Below are 14,462 nucleotides of genomic sequence, written 5' to 3'. Positions count from 1 at the left end.
CAGCATGACAAATGCTTGCCTCGCCTTCACACAGCCTAACCACAACAGGAAAAAACAGCCTTCCTGCCAAAGAAACAAATCAGGTTTTGACATGTAAAAACAAACCTTGTGAAACATATAAGGTGCTTGTTTTACTTACAGACTTGTCCTTCATCTTCGGGGGCTGATTAGTGATCATTTATCCACGAGCAGCGTGAGGACACATCCCTATCAGTCTGAAAGATGCGAGGTCGGACAGATGATTTGCAGCTTGGCGAAGCGTGGGGAGGGCGTCCCTGCAGCATGAAGACAGACCCTCCTATCATCCACAATTACTCATCCCTTCTCATATAAAAAGTGCGCAAACATGTGCGCCATGCTCAAGTCAGACATTTTACAAGCAAACTTCCCATTACATTGGACAATTCAAAGAGACAGAATTGGTTCTAAAGTAGAAGGGGCTAAACATTTATTCCTTATTTAAAAATTAGAAATACTACAGAAAATCAGAACAAATAAGAAATAACCCTCAATATGAAGAAATGGTGTAAGTAATGGAATACAAACAACCTTTCTCTCAGGAGTACAAACAAGCAAAAAAGAAGAATATCAAGGTTTTGTTCAGCTGAATGACTAAAATAAGGCAAAATTGCTGTTTCTTCAATGTAACATATATAGCTTGATTAAACAACATGTAGTTTGTTCAGTTGCTGATGGAAAACTTCACAAAGCAGCAAAGGCAGCATAGATTTTGTTTTAATAAAACTTACCTTGTCTTTCTTTTCTTTCTTTCTTACACATAATGTGTAAGTAATTTAGAGAGAACCATTTTAGTATGGGGAAACACAGAACATACACTGCCATACAAGCCATTGGCAGGTCATGTACTGTTTGTTGAAATAAAAGAAAGAATAAATTAAAAAAATCCTGCAACTGAAGTGCTCTTATTTTCAACAGAACTATGTAAAAACCTTTTTGGCAAAAATGGCCAAAAACGTAAAACCTTTAAATCTGTAAATCATTAGCCATAAATGTAATAAAATTGCATAATTTAAAATAAAACAAGATTTTGAACAATTTTACTAAGTTATCTTTCAACTTATGAATTAACATTTTTTGTTGTTTTTAATGAAATACAATAAATTTTTCAGTTTTTCAAACTATTTGTTATTGATAATCGCTAACAGAATTCAACAAGTAAATCCTGCTTAGTTGATAATCTCCGTCCCTCACATTGACAGTCTTAATGATAAATGAACAATTAGGCTGCATCTGTGCAATGAAAAAAAAGGAAAACAGAGAAAAGAAGGGAATTAAACACAGACAAGAAAAATACAAAAGGAGGGAACAAACACACACACACACACATACGCACATATATCAACAGGTGCAGATACTTCCAAACTGCCTGAATGCTAAGAACTAATTATGTGTGATGCGACCTGTAAAGTGGCGTCAAACCACCGTTTAACATTTTTAATTTCCGATCAAATATGAAAACTGTATGTAAAAGACAGAGGCGGGAAGCAGCAGACAGCAGACAGGTGTCCACTCAGTACTGATCTGACACTGATGTGGAACTCATGACTCAGTATCAACAGAGGACCTTAGATGGCTATGCCTGCTTGACCTTTATGCATCTGGCAGTAATGGTGCTACTCAGGCAACTCACTGAAGGCGGCAGCATGTGACATCTGCAGGTGCACATGAAGAGTGTATTTCCTCTCTGCGGACCAGAGGGAGCCAGAGGGGGACACTGCCTGAACTGACCAGGAACTCACACCACAACTAAGAGCCCTGCTTTTTCTTTCCCTTTTCACTGTGTTTGGATCTTTAAAGTTCACTACAGAATTAACAGGTTTGAATCTATTTATTTTTATTTATCATCCATCCATCCGTCCGTCCCTCCGTCCGTCTTCTATAGCTGCTTATAATTGCAGAGCTGTGGGGATGTGGTGCCTATATCCAGTGGCCATTGGCCAAGCGGTGGGGTACTTCCTGCAAAGGTCTTTTTTCTTTGCTCATTTTTTTTTATCATAATTTTCTGTAAAGCTATTCAACACATTTTTCTTGGATGTTTTGAGAGAGAGCAGAACTACAGACTGTAAGCTGCCAACATCTATGCATCTAGAAACCTCCCTGTTTTAACTGGACCCCATTTTCCGGCTAATCGGAGACAAAGACCAAATGAGTTTATAAGGATGGAGAAGGTTCCTTTCAGTTTTCAGACAGTAAATGAAAGAAAAATGCGTAAAAGCTGAGAGAGTAAGAAGAACGTTTAACTAGATCAACCAATGGAACTAAAACTAAATAAAAAAATATGAATGCAAGCACAAATACTTTGATGGGTGTTTAAAGTTAATCCTATTTATTCCCTGTTAAATAAGAAACCAATTTATATCTGCATAAATCTGTCAGTGTGACATACTGAAAGGTCCAATAAATACTGTTGAAAACACCTTGAGTTTCTCTACAGATAAAAAACATGGTTCAAAGATTGACAACTTTAAAGTGGAAAAAAGAATAATACAAACTACAGCACTTCTAGGAAGCTGACAGGACATGCAATATTTTTATTTATGTATTTTTTTGCTAAAAACCAAAAACCTATTTACATGAGATATGAACATTTCAGGTTTTCAAAGACTGCCAAGTATAAAGTGAAACAATATAAATATTTAAAATATTTTAGCAGTTTTTGGGAAGTGGCCATTTTTTTTCTTAGGGACAAATGTTCTAGGATTTTGATGACATGTTAAGGGTTAAAGTTACATTATAAAAAATAATAAAAATCCTTTAATGCACTAAATTGATATGTACCCAGTTTTCTATTTCAATGTCACTGACTCCTCTTGCTGAAGAATGAATTTTTCTTTCTTGCTTCTGTTACACAACATGAGGAAAGGTTGATCTCACAGAGAACCTATGACTGCGTGTTGTAAAATGGTAAAAAGCCACAGCCAGCAAATCCTGCTGATCTCGTTGTAAGCTTACAGGTTTACAGTACTGGAAGGGGGCTTGGTGCAGGAAGTGGGCTCATTACAGCTCTTCCACGCCCACAGCCTCCTCATTCCCTCCCACCGCTAAGCCAACCCACCCGCCCACCCCCCCACCACCTCTCCACTCCAACCACCTGTGCTAGTCTCACAGGATGCCCCCCCTGACTCTCTTCTTCTCTTGTACAGCTGCACTTCTTCACCAAACCGCACACTTAACGTGCTTTGTTGTTTTACACGCCGCTGCTTCAACAACATCAGTGATGGGAAGATTTGTTTCGTTACACTGCTACATATTGCATTTAAACAGCCATATTACTGTATTAAGAAAGTTTTATTGTTGATGTCTGATGTATTATTCTAATTTAAAATGCGATGTGTCGAATTTTGCAATTCTTGAGCCATTTGGAATTTGTGGTAAACGTTTTGAGCTGTTTTGGTGCCAAACTCCTGAGTCCAAAATATATGCGCTTATTCTTGAAATTCATTCTTAGGTATCATTTCCAATTCCTAATTGATTCTTAGGCATTCCTATGTATTTAATAACTCAATCTGGGATTCGTGAAGCAATGTGTTGACCACTCAGTGCCAAAAATAAAGCTCCCAAGATGGAGGTACGCAGCGGCTCGAGGCTCCCAGCTCCTCAGTTTCATTGTACAATAAAGACTTCTATTCTATTCTACCCCCTAAAACTACCCAAATCTCTCTTCTGCCCTTTGAAAAAAGGAACCAAATAAGAAATAAGGATAATATTAAAAAAATGTAAAAGACCAAAAAAAAAAACAACAACAAAATAATAAAAAGTTTTAAAAATAAATAGTGTAAAACTAAGTAAAACTTTAACTTTTTTAAATTACTTTCTTATTACATTTCATGTCCCAAAACAAGCACTTTGGTTTTTACATTTTATTGGCAAAAGCAATCACTTCACTTAAAACATTTTAACTTCTAAATATCAACAGTTGTCATTTAAAAAACATTTACTGCTAGTCCCTCATCATTTTTTATTATAATGGAAACACAATTGTCGAGAATTGTAACAAATTCCTATTTAATCATACCTGATTCTTATATGCATATGGCATACTGTTCACTGATTCCTAATGTTGGTGCAGTATTTCTAATAGATTTATGTAAATTGTACTGAGTTCTTGACAATCTTTGTTTGAATCAAGCCAAATTTTACAATTTATCTTTATCTATCGTACCTGTGTCATAACTGAATCTAAAGGGATCACAAAATGGATCAGAAAATTCCGAGAATCTTTACAAATTTGAAAATTTTGTAATTCTTGGTGATTCGTGTTGCTCATGATCTGTGTGGAATTGTGGCTTAAGGTGGACCAGCTCTCTACTCCTCTACTAAGAGTAGGCTTAAACTTTTCGTTACCTAACAGCTTACAGTCAGGTTTTTTTTTTTTGTTTGGTTTTTGCTGAACTGTCCCTTCAGTCACAGTGCAACTTTGCAGTTCCGAGTCAGAAAATCAACTGGAACATACCCTTGAAGACAGAATTTCCACTTAGAAAGTTGGTGTTGCCTCACCAACCCTGACCTGAAAACCAATATGGCTGCCTTGTGTATAGTTTACAACTGCACTTCTGACAATTTGTTTCTTATTAATTTACTGTACAGCATTTGCAAGTTAATATACTCCTACAAATTATTCAGAAATACAATGTTACCACATTTTATTGCTCACAGTAGTTGCCCTGGTAACCAAACAAAAAAGCCATGTTCTAAATTTAGAGGGTTCTGAACCTCACCATGAGACATGGATCTTGACTGAAAAACTAAGAACCTGGATACAAGTAGCTGAAATGAGACTCCTGCATAAGGAGGGCTGTCTCACCTTTGCAGAAGGGGTGAGGAGAAGTGCTGCTGCTCCTTGGCACTGACAGACATCAATGTTTGGGCATATTTTTAAGGATACCTGGCCTTGGAAGTTTATCAGGAACTCTGATGGGAGGAGAGCGCCAGGGCAGATCTAGTACTAGCCAGGAGGTTATACAGTATACATCTCTTCTGGCATGGGAGATTCTTATAATCCCTCCAGGATGGGAGGGAGGTGGGCAAGCAGGGAAAAAGAATATGAGATCCCATAGAATGTCCCACAGTATGTTCAACATGCTAACAAGAAGGAACTGCCTTTATTCAGCTTCACATGTAACAGATTCAATTTAGAGTAGTAACAACAAATCCATCATAGCTCTTTAAGACTGATCAGAAGACATCTTCATTCCTCCCTGTTCTGATATCGAAACTGAAAATGAAGTTGTAGGTTTTGATAACAATACAAATCAGCAGAATTTAAACAGTAAATAATAATTAGCACCTAAAATACATTTTGTAAGTATGTATTTAATTATTTCTTCAAATAAATGTTTTTTAGGGTAATGTTTTATTACACATAATTATGCACTAAATTCGAAAAAGAATTGCTCTCCTAGAGGAAGAAAGCACTGATGATTGCGGCATTACTGACAAGCATCTTACTGTTTCATTGTTCACTCTGCGATGTCAGTGAGCAGAACAAAAGAGTGCCATACAGAAGGATATGATCTCACAGTTCAGAGGAAAAAACACACGACAGCTTTCCCCTGCCTGTGCAGAAGTGGAGAAAACCACGCTGAAACTATCACTTTTCAATCAGACGTCTTTATTTTAAGAAACTCAGGCGTTACTGACCATTGGCTAATACCTATCTGCTGTCAGGTGCAAATCTAGCCGGGATGATAAGAGTGCTTTGGCTGAACCAGCAGGAAGCCCTCTAACTGACAAAAGCAGCACAAACAGCTTTTAAAGTTCCAGTTCGTTACAAAAAGAAAAAAATAGAGCTGGATGTCTTCAGATGTAACTATGCAAAACACATGTGGAAGAATATCAGCTGCCATACATCTTGCTGGGGGTTCCATTTATTAATGAAACCTTTTTTGTCAGGGCGGTGTTTTATATACAGGCAAAAGAAGAACCACTGAATGTTTCACATCCAAAAATCCCCATCATCAGAGATGTTACTAACCTGAAGCACTTGCATCAGATCAGTATCCCACTGTCATTAAAGGCTCAGACCACATCAACATTTTATCAGCAATTCTCTTTACCATAATATAAAAGCAAAGATAAACCAATATGCCACCTAATCAGTTCAACTTTAATAGAAACAAAACAGCAAACAAAAACAAATGACTATATTTTTGGAATTTGGTTTTTGATATGATAACAAAAACAAGAAGAACTCTCACCAGCTATCAAAGTGGTCAGAACTCTTTTAAACTGAAATCATATTCTTAAAGTCAACTAAAATGTTGGTTTGGGGTGCTGGGGGTCTTATTTACAAACTGATTTCTAAGAATTTCCTAAGAATTTTAAGAAAAACAAAAATGTATGTATGTATGTATATGTATATATATAAATACAATTTTGTTTTTCTTAAAATTCTTCGGAAATTCTTAGAGATCAGCTTGTAAATAAGACCCCCAGCACCTTATATATATATATATATATATATACTAAACTAGTTAACTACAGTGTTAGAAGGTGAATCTTCAAACTCTAAAAGGAAACTGAAAAGTGCATTAGTTAAATATATGAGATCAATTTGAATATGAACAATGTATGATTATAGTTAAGATAATGGGGGATATTTTTGGGGTACGGAGAACGATTGAATCTTTTGTGACAAATGGTTCCACATTTCATCTGAAACTTGAAATCATGTCTAGGTTCTCCAAAGCCCCGATAAGCTAACCTAATGCTTTAAAACATTAAGCGTTTACTAGTTAACATCTAATATTTGGATTTGACACAGGACCAAACATCCTTACATTGAGAAAGTTCTTCACAAAATGAGTTCTGCATCATGTGACAAGTCAATCAAAATTGTAGTCACATCTGGAAGCTGAGTTTGGACATTTGATGTAAGATTTTTCTAAAAGCTCTGACAAGTCTCAAGGAATTTAAATGTTTATGTAATTTACTTTATTTATTTTATTTTATGTATAACTATACTGTCTGCATGAAGATTTTGTTTTAAGCTTATTGTTGAACTTCAAAACAAAATGATGTTACTAATAATCACATTAACCTGAAATTGTTTTAAAAATAAAATGTGAAACCTTATACGTCGAAGTGACTTTGCAGTTCCACTGTTTATTAATATACCCCTGCCAACATCCTGATGAGTGAAAGAGGTGATTGCAGAGATAAAGCCTGTATGCCAATCAGAAGGATATGTAAATAGATTAAAGTGGCTCTTCTCTGGTCAGACTCATCTCTTGTTTCACATATGACTCAGCAACTCAACAGAACACTGACAACAACTGCAAAGGGTTAAAAAAAGGAAACTTCTAATGTGTTTTGGTCGACCTCATGAGATTAAAGTTACAATCTGACATTTTTCATATAAATCCCAGACATTTCTGGAAATGCCACATTTTTAATTTGGACCTCACACATGTATTTCAGCTTTTCTTGTCATTCTAAAAATAAAATAAAATAAAATAATTTATACACAATAAATTCTGATAGGAGCATTGTCATCTATTGGACTGAATCACTTTAAAACCTAAGGGACATTTTATTTACTGAGACAGAAAACTTCAAAAGAGAATTAAAAGAAAGTTCTTGATTAAAGGAACACTGAAACTGTTTAAAAAAAAACAAAAAAAAGGTTTATGTTTATATGTTTATAACATTCATAGCAAAATTGTTTTTATTTCAAAATACTTGGTTTTAGATATGGCATGTTGTGTGTTATTAAAATGACTGATTTGAAAAATTACTGTGTAATAAAATCTTAGTAGAATAATAGTATACATCTTAATTGTATAAAAAGTCTGTAAATTATTAGGATCTCTGATACATAAACTATTTTCTTATTCTTACAATTTTGTTCCACAATATATATTTCTGAATATACACCAAAATATATTTCAGAAATATATAATATATATTTCTGAACATACACCCAAATATATTTCAGAAATATATAATATATATTTCTGAATTCCCAAATTTGGTAAAAACAGAAATCATTTAATTTAATTAAAATTTCTACCCTAATAAATACCAAACATTGGCTTAAATAAATTCCTATAATTGTTATAAATTATAAAATGTTTGCATGATTATCAGATCCTGGTGAAGGAGATATTTCTCCATTGCTTAATTCTAATATTTCCAATCTGATCATGTTTCTGATCCTGTTTGTCTTTAGTTGTGGTTCAGAACAGAGCGAGGCCATGTTTGAATGAAAACGATGAGGTGTGCTGGTATTTGCGTGGCATCTTTAGTTTTCCATTGATGCTGTGCCGTATCTCTCTCATGATGAATGGACACAGTCATATTCAATAAATTTGAATATAATTGAAAAGTTATTTTATTTCAGTAACTAATTCACTAAATAAAACACATTATATAGACTATTTAGACACAGACTGATGTTTTAAAGCCTGTGTTTCTATTAATTATGATGATTTTTCAATTCCAGCTAATAAAAACAAGACATTTCAGATTAGAATATTATACCAGATCACTAAAACAAACATTTTTTATGCAGAAATGTGGTATGTTTAATACCTGCTTAAAGGTTGTTATTTTAGAAAGGTACTTTGAGTCTTATATAAACATATTCTAATATAATAAATATGACTGTATAACCTTACCGTAAATTTCCCCCTTGGGCTATTTACCAGTCATTTCCTCCTTTTTATCATTAATTCCTAAAACAGGTGTTCTTCAAACAATAACTGTTAAGTTGATATTACTCAAAGACACAAGCCCAGTAGACAAAGGTAGATGCAGAGAAAATCAATGCCTCATTGCATTGCTGAACAGAAAGTTTACTTAGCAAATTATTGTGACAACTAGTAAACTTATTTCTATAAACGAGAAGCTGCCTCTGACAATGTTGTCAGATTATAAGATCCAACTTTATTATTTCTCTGCCACACACAACAAACACCAAAGTTGATCACAGCCACACTAGATCCTGTGTGCATCACTTCCTTAAGTGGAGCCGAATGGATGACTATTAATATTGCTTCCAAGAATGACACAATCTCAGTTTTGGTTATATTTAATTAACTTATCTTTACAATGACGCGTTATGGACCAGTCATTCTACAGCTGTGAGCAAGGTTTGTTTAATTTAAGCACTTTTTCAGTCTCTTCAAGCATGTTAATGTGGGGATGAATATCATGAGTGTAAACATTTACCCAAAATCTCAATTTCCCTTTGTCAGCATATGAAATCAAATGTTTTGCTTTAAATAAAAGTATGTCCTGTAAAAACTATGCTACCTAAATGTCTTTTTAAAAGAAATCTGAGTTTGAAATGGCTTCCTTGTATAGAAAGTGAAAAACATTCTAAAAACATTTAGGGTATTTAAGGAAATCCTCTTTCAGCTACTCAATGTGTTTCAAGGTTAATATGAAAAAAGAAAACAAAATGACAAATTATTCATGCACAGATATGCTGAGGTTTGAAAACATGTAATTATTTAAAGGCAAAACAACTAGAAAATATTCTCTTTTCTTTCAAAGATAAATGGACAACATTCATCTAGTCTCCCCTCTGATCCCTTTTACACTAGAAGTCACAGTCACTAATTCACACACACACACACACACACACACACACACACACACACACACACACACACACACACACACACACACACACACACACACACACAAACACTCTTGTTTTGCTATATGTAGTGAGGACCATGTGTTGACTCCCATTGACTTCCATTGATTTTCAGTCATTTTCAACCCTTTCTATGCCCTAACCCTGACAATAACCCTAAACCTAACCATTACCAGTGCATGCCTAACCCTAACCTTAACCTAAAGTCAATTCACACCTTAGTCCTAAACCTAACCGTTAGCAAAATAGGTCGTGAGGACCAGCAAAATGACCTCACTTTGGTACAAACGGTCTTCAATTTGATGGTGAAATCGGGAAAATGGTTCTCACTGTGATGCCAAGACAGGAACACACACACACACACACACACACACACCAGTTTGCAGATACAGGCAGCTGTTTCTTGCTTGTGAACTGTTGGATTAAAACTGGCAACCTTCCAACTGCTCTGAGCCACAGCTGACCAATCATTAAATCAGGTCACACTTTCTACAATATCAGTTAGAATCTATGACAACAGTACTTGTGGTATCTGTTAGCTTCTAGTCCAGTATCTTCTGGCTGTGGGTGTGACTCCACCAGGGTCATTAGAATAAAAGAAAATGAAAAGTAGCTTCTTCATCTCGATGCATACTTGAGTAAAGTTTGTCAGGAGGAGCAGGGAAATAGTTAATTCCAGTGAAATCAGAAAAGCACACTACAGTTAAACATCCCTCATGACTACTTGAAGATCTTCAGCCACAAAAATTTATAGTATTTAAATTCCAAAGCTATTAGGATCAGATGTGTATGATTTAATTAGCTCAGGATGGACCTGTACTGACTGAGGAACACAGGAGAGTTCAGAAGGTCAGGCTCTCCACTTGAGGCGGAGCAAACAGGTTTGATGCAACTACCAAGATCATTTACGCATGTTTAATATCTCTGAGACACAATACGAAAACAAACAAACAATAGAGCAATCAGAAATCTGCCTGTGGTGTTTGAAATATGACAGCTTCTTGGCAAGTGTCTGAGCTGCAAACAGAAAGGCACACTCTGTGCAGCTGCAGAATGAAGAGGTCTGGGTCCGACGAGATACTGCCATCTGATTTCAAATGTCGAGCAATAACACTGGTGCATATCAATGCTGAAGGTGGCGGGAGAACAGCCACAACTTTATGAAGTAAGGAAGGAGCAGCAGCAGCAGTGCAGAGACAAAAAAGGAGAGAAACATTAGCTTGTTGTAAAGTGCTCAATCTGACACTCACTCAACAGTTATGCTCTGCCTCGCGCTGGCTGAAGCCTCGTCAAACATGCCTTTGAGCTGACGTGGAGGAGCTATGGAAATATGATTCCCACCCCCCCCCCCCTTTATAAGTCCAAGGAACTGAGTTGGGATATTGAGCTTGAGATTATTAGCTTTTCATTGATATAACTTGTAAATGCAAAGAAAAAGAGGAAAATTAGCACCTGGCTTTGCAACTCTCAGTCAGGGCACACTTCGCTACTTTTTTTGTTGAAAAAAAACGTATAAGAAGATGATGCACCTTTACAGACTATGCAGTCTTGGGGAGAGATGCATCTTCAATCAGGAGTGATCCTTCCTCATTATCGCACCCTGTTCCAGCTGCAATTTTACATTTTCTGCTTTGTTTCCACCAACTTTCTACATTCTACAAGGAAACTTGTTTCCACCTGTCTTTGTGAAACTATTAACATTTTCTCCAACAAAAGTAAAAACTTTACTTTAATGTGAGCCCATATAACGGTCCCCAGATTCCAACACAGATAACCTGTGAAGCAGTGGATCATACTGGATTGTGATGCAATCAGTAAAAACATTCAGTCTTTTTGTTCCAAAATATTATAATTATGGGTTGTTACTTAACATCTTTGAGATTTATTTTGCTTTTAGGTTTAGCAGATTTATGTTTTTATACTGCTGTCAATAATCATTTCAATTTATTAGGCCCTTTGAGAAACAGAGAGAAAGCCGGAATCACTGTCTGTACAAGTGAAATCAGATGTTCATTAATCCAGAGCTGGTCCTGCTGGAGGTTCCTTCCTGGTAAAACCCAGTAACTCATGCTGGCTAAATCAGATGGTTTCCTTAGAAAGACTTTTACCTAGCAGGTATTTCTGATTAAGTTAATCTGGCTGCACTGTGCATTTAAACAAACTGAATATGTCACTCAGTCTAAAATGTGACGCCATTGCGTTTAATTAAATGAATTTGGACTGAATTGAAATGTACAAAACTGGTGATGAATTGGACCTGTTTTGTGATGTTTTAAAATGTCCTTTGTGTACAAAACATATTCATCTGAATGAAACAAAACGTAGGCTACAAAAATGTTACAGATTAAGCACAAGAATGCTATGCCATGATGAATATGTCTAATTACACACCTGGTGGGAACTATTTTAATGTTAATAGGAGATGTGTCTCATTTGGTAAAAATGTTTTTATTTTTGTTTTCTCTCTTGTTTATTAACAAACCAAAATGGCGACAAGCTTTGAATGACGTTTAAATCTGACTGAGTCACTGTCCTTACACAGCAACCTGCCTGAGCCTCTTCCTACAAACAGGAGATGGATAGGCTCCTGAGGGCTACTGTACAGAAAGAACAAAGGACGCGGTGCGTGAAACTGCGCATGAGTGCTGCCGTGGCGGCACGTGCTGTGAAGCCAGCTCGATGTCAGGGAAGTTTTTCTACGTCAGCCACCTTTTCAAAATGACACTGACTACATCGTTATTAGCGCGTCCCACGCACCGGTAGGTTGAATTTAAATGGGGACAAGACTGGGCAGAGATGCAGCGAATGATGAAAGGAGGAAGAGGAGGGCGGTGGGCGATGATGCTTCCCACCTCGCACTTGAGTTGCATCAGCATTATAGCAGACAAAGGATGCCGAGGATGTCACCGCTGCTGGCAGTGTTGTATCACTGCATCATTGGCAACATCACTCCGATCCTTCATCTCGTCCACTGTTCTGATAGCGGGGGTCAGACAGACTAAATTCTCACTAAAAACAAGTGTTCTGCTGAGGAAACATGCACACACACTTCGTGCACACACATACACACCTTCGCATTCCATGACAAACAGAACAAAGCCATCACAGTCCGCACCACAGCTGAACCTGGTCAAAAACACAATGAAGCCACACTTCAAATGTGATTTGATAGATCTTATGCAGAAAATGAATTATAAAATACTGCTTATGCAAATTAGTCTCCCTGATGATATTGAGAAGTCTTGCATCCCAGCACATTACCACCTCCATCACTGTCAACATGATGAGGCTGACGAGGGAACTGACGAAGCCACAATGCAGCATCCACTCACATGACAATGCAAGACGGGCGCATATGTTGACAGTCACGGCTTGGAACTGCCTTAAAAACAACCGTTTCCTTGACTGTTGAACAGTGGTGGGCGTTGAGACCTGCTCCAGATATGCTTTAACATCAAAGGAAACGCAGCAGAGAAAATGACGCTCCAAAACGACACAGTCGAGGGAAAGGGTTAAAATCAGTCCATCGGAGCAAACAAGGCTCGCCCTTACGCAGCAAATATCCGGCAGTCCGGTATGTGTGTGTGCGTGTGTGATCGCACCAGAATGGGCAGGAAAAACGACAAGCACGGCATTTTTCAAGATACTAATGCAACAAACTTGTACTAAATCAGTGTCTGGTGAAACGTACACGTTTATTAACTGAGGGGGCGTTTAATGACGCTGCACAGGCTGGGGGTTCAGCATTCCGCAGGCAGGAGCACCGTTCTGGGATCACCAGCGCATCTGCTTCTCAAAAACAGAGGAAAAACGGCTGCGCTCACGGAGGACTGACTCAAAGCATAACAGGATGTGGTACTGAGTTGTGTTTCACTCCTGAACCCGCGTTCACACCCCTACACATTACACCCTTCCATATTCACACCGCACGCCAAGCTTTCAGTATTCGTGTGTGCGGTTTCCCTCTTCTACTTTTTTCTTATGCTATAAGTGACTTTTTGTCCACAGAAGTCAAGGAAAACTCGTGTGTTTCGAGGCCAGCGCTCTGACACTTATGCAAGTTTGCAACTCGGTGTTGGCAGCATCGACAATGCATTCTGAGACTGAGATTCTGGCGAAGCTGGCTCATACGTAACGGAGGCACACAAGCGAGAAAAGGTGCATGTCAGCTTACCTTTTACTTTCTGTTGCTCTCGTATTCCAGCCCTTTTGTCTGTTTCCCACATAAGTTCTTTCACATGATGGCTCGCTTTGTCGTTTCCTGAACGCCTCCCGGCAGCAGAAGGTGACTTTTCCAGTCGCCACAAATTGCGTGTTTTTTTCCTCGCTTGCACGAACTACGTAAAAATATAAAAACAATCCCGTGTCTAATTCTAGTCTGTCGTGGACGTGCGCGCGCGCGCGTGTGTGCAGCAGTGTGCGCTGTGTGATCCCTCGCGGCGTGCCGCTCCGTCTCCGCTGTTTGTTACACTCAACTGGAACGCCTACTCTCAGTGGCTACATTGTTGACATTCGGCCGCTGACGTCACCCCACACCCTCATTCACAACATCGTAGGCGCGCGCTGCTTTGCGTTACTGTGGGCGGGAAACGCGCGCGTACTCACTGGAACAACCGCAGTGGAGCTTCGAGAATCGCATCGCTGGCCGCGAGCTCAAATCCCACCCCTTGTTCGGCAGGGCGACCCCCATCTCCATTCCCTCACTGGCTCCTCCAATCTCGCCGCGACCCCTCCTACTCGGGTGCACACAGCGGGACGATAAACGATGACACAATGCCTTTTTTTTCTGTAGTAAGAGTGGGCACTACTACTACTACTGTTATCATTTTGATTATCA

General features: G+C 37.9%; 1 protein-coding gene across 2 annotated transcripts in view; it reads right to left on the bottom strand.

The window, feature by feature from the left end:
- bach2b (BTB and CNC homology 1, basic leucine zipper transcription factor 2b) overlaps positions 1-14,219 on the bottom strand; it is a 117,194-nt gene extending 102,975 nt beyond the window's left edge. The window contains exons 1-2 of one of the 2 annotated variants that reach the window (XM_047387250.1): positions 13,800-14,219; positions 140-275 (exon numbers count right to left, since the gene is read on the bottom strand). In XM_047387250.1, the coding sequence (XP_047243206.1) occupies positions 140-178 (39 nt within the window). In that variant the 5' untranslated portion in view covers positions 179-275; positions 13,800-14,219. The remainder of the gene's footprint in view (positions 1-139; positions 276-13,799) is intronic. The other variant, XM_047387252.1, reaches the window with a different exon arrangement.
- Positions 14,220-14,462: the final 243 nt, after the last annotated feature.

This window comes from Girardinichthys multiradiatus, chromosome 15 (assembly GCF_021462225.1).
Source record: "Girardinichthys multiradiatus isolate DD_20200921_A chromosome 15, DD_fGirMul_XY1, whole genome shotgun sequence".
NCBI classification, from domain to species: Eukaryota; Metazoa; Chordata; class Actinopteri; order Cyprinodontiformes; family Goodeidae; genus Girardinichthys; species Girardinichthys multiradiatus.
Note: the sequence above shows the minus strand (reverse complement) of the source record. Positions and strands in the feature narration are given on the sequence as shown.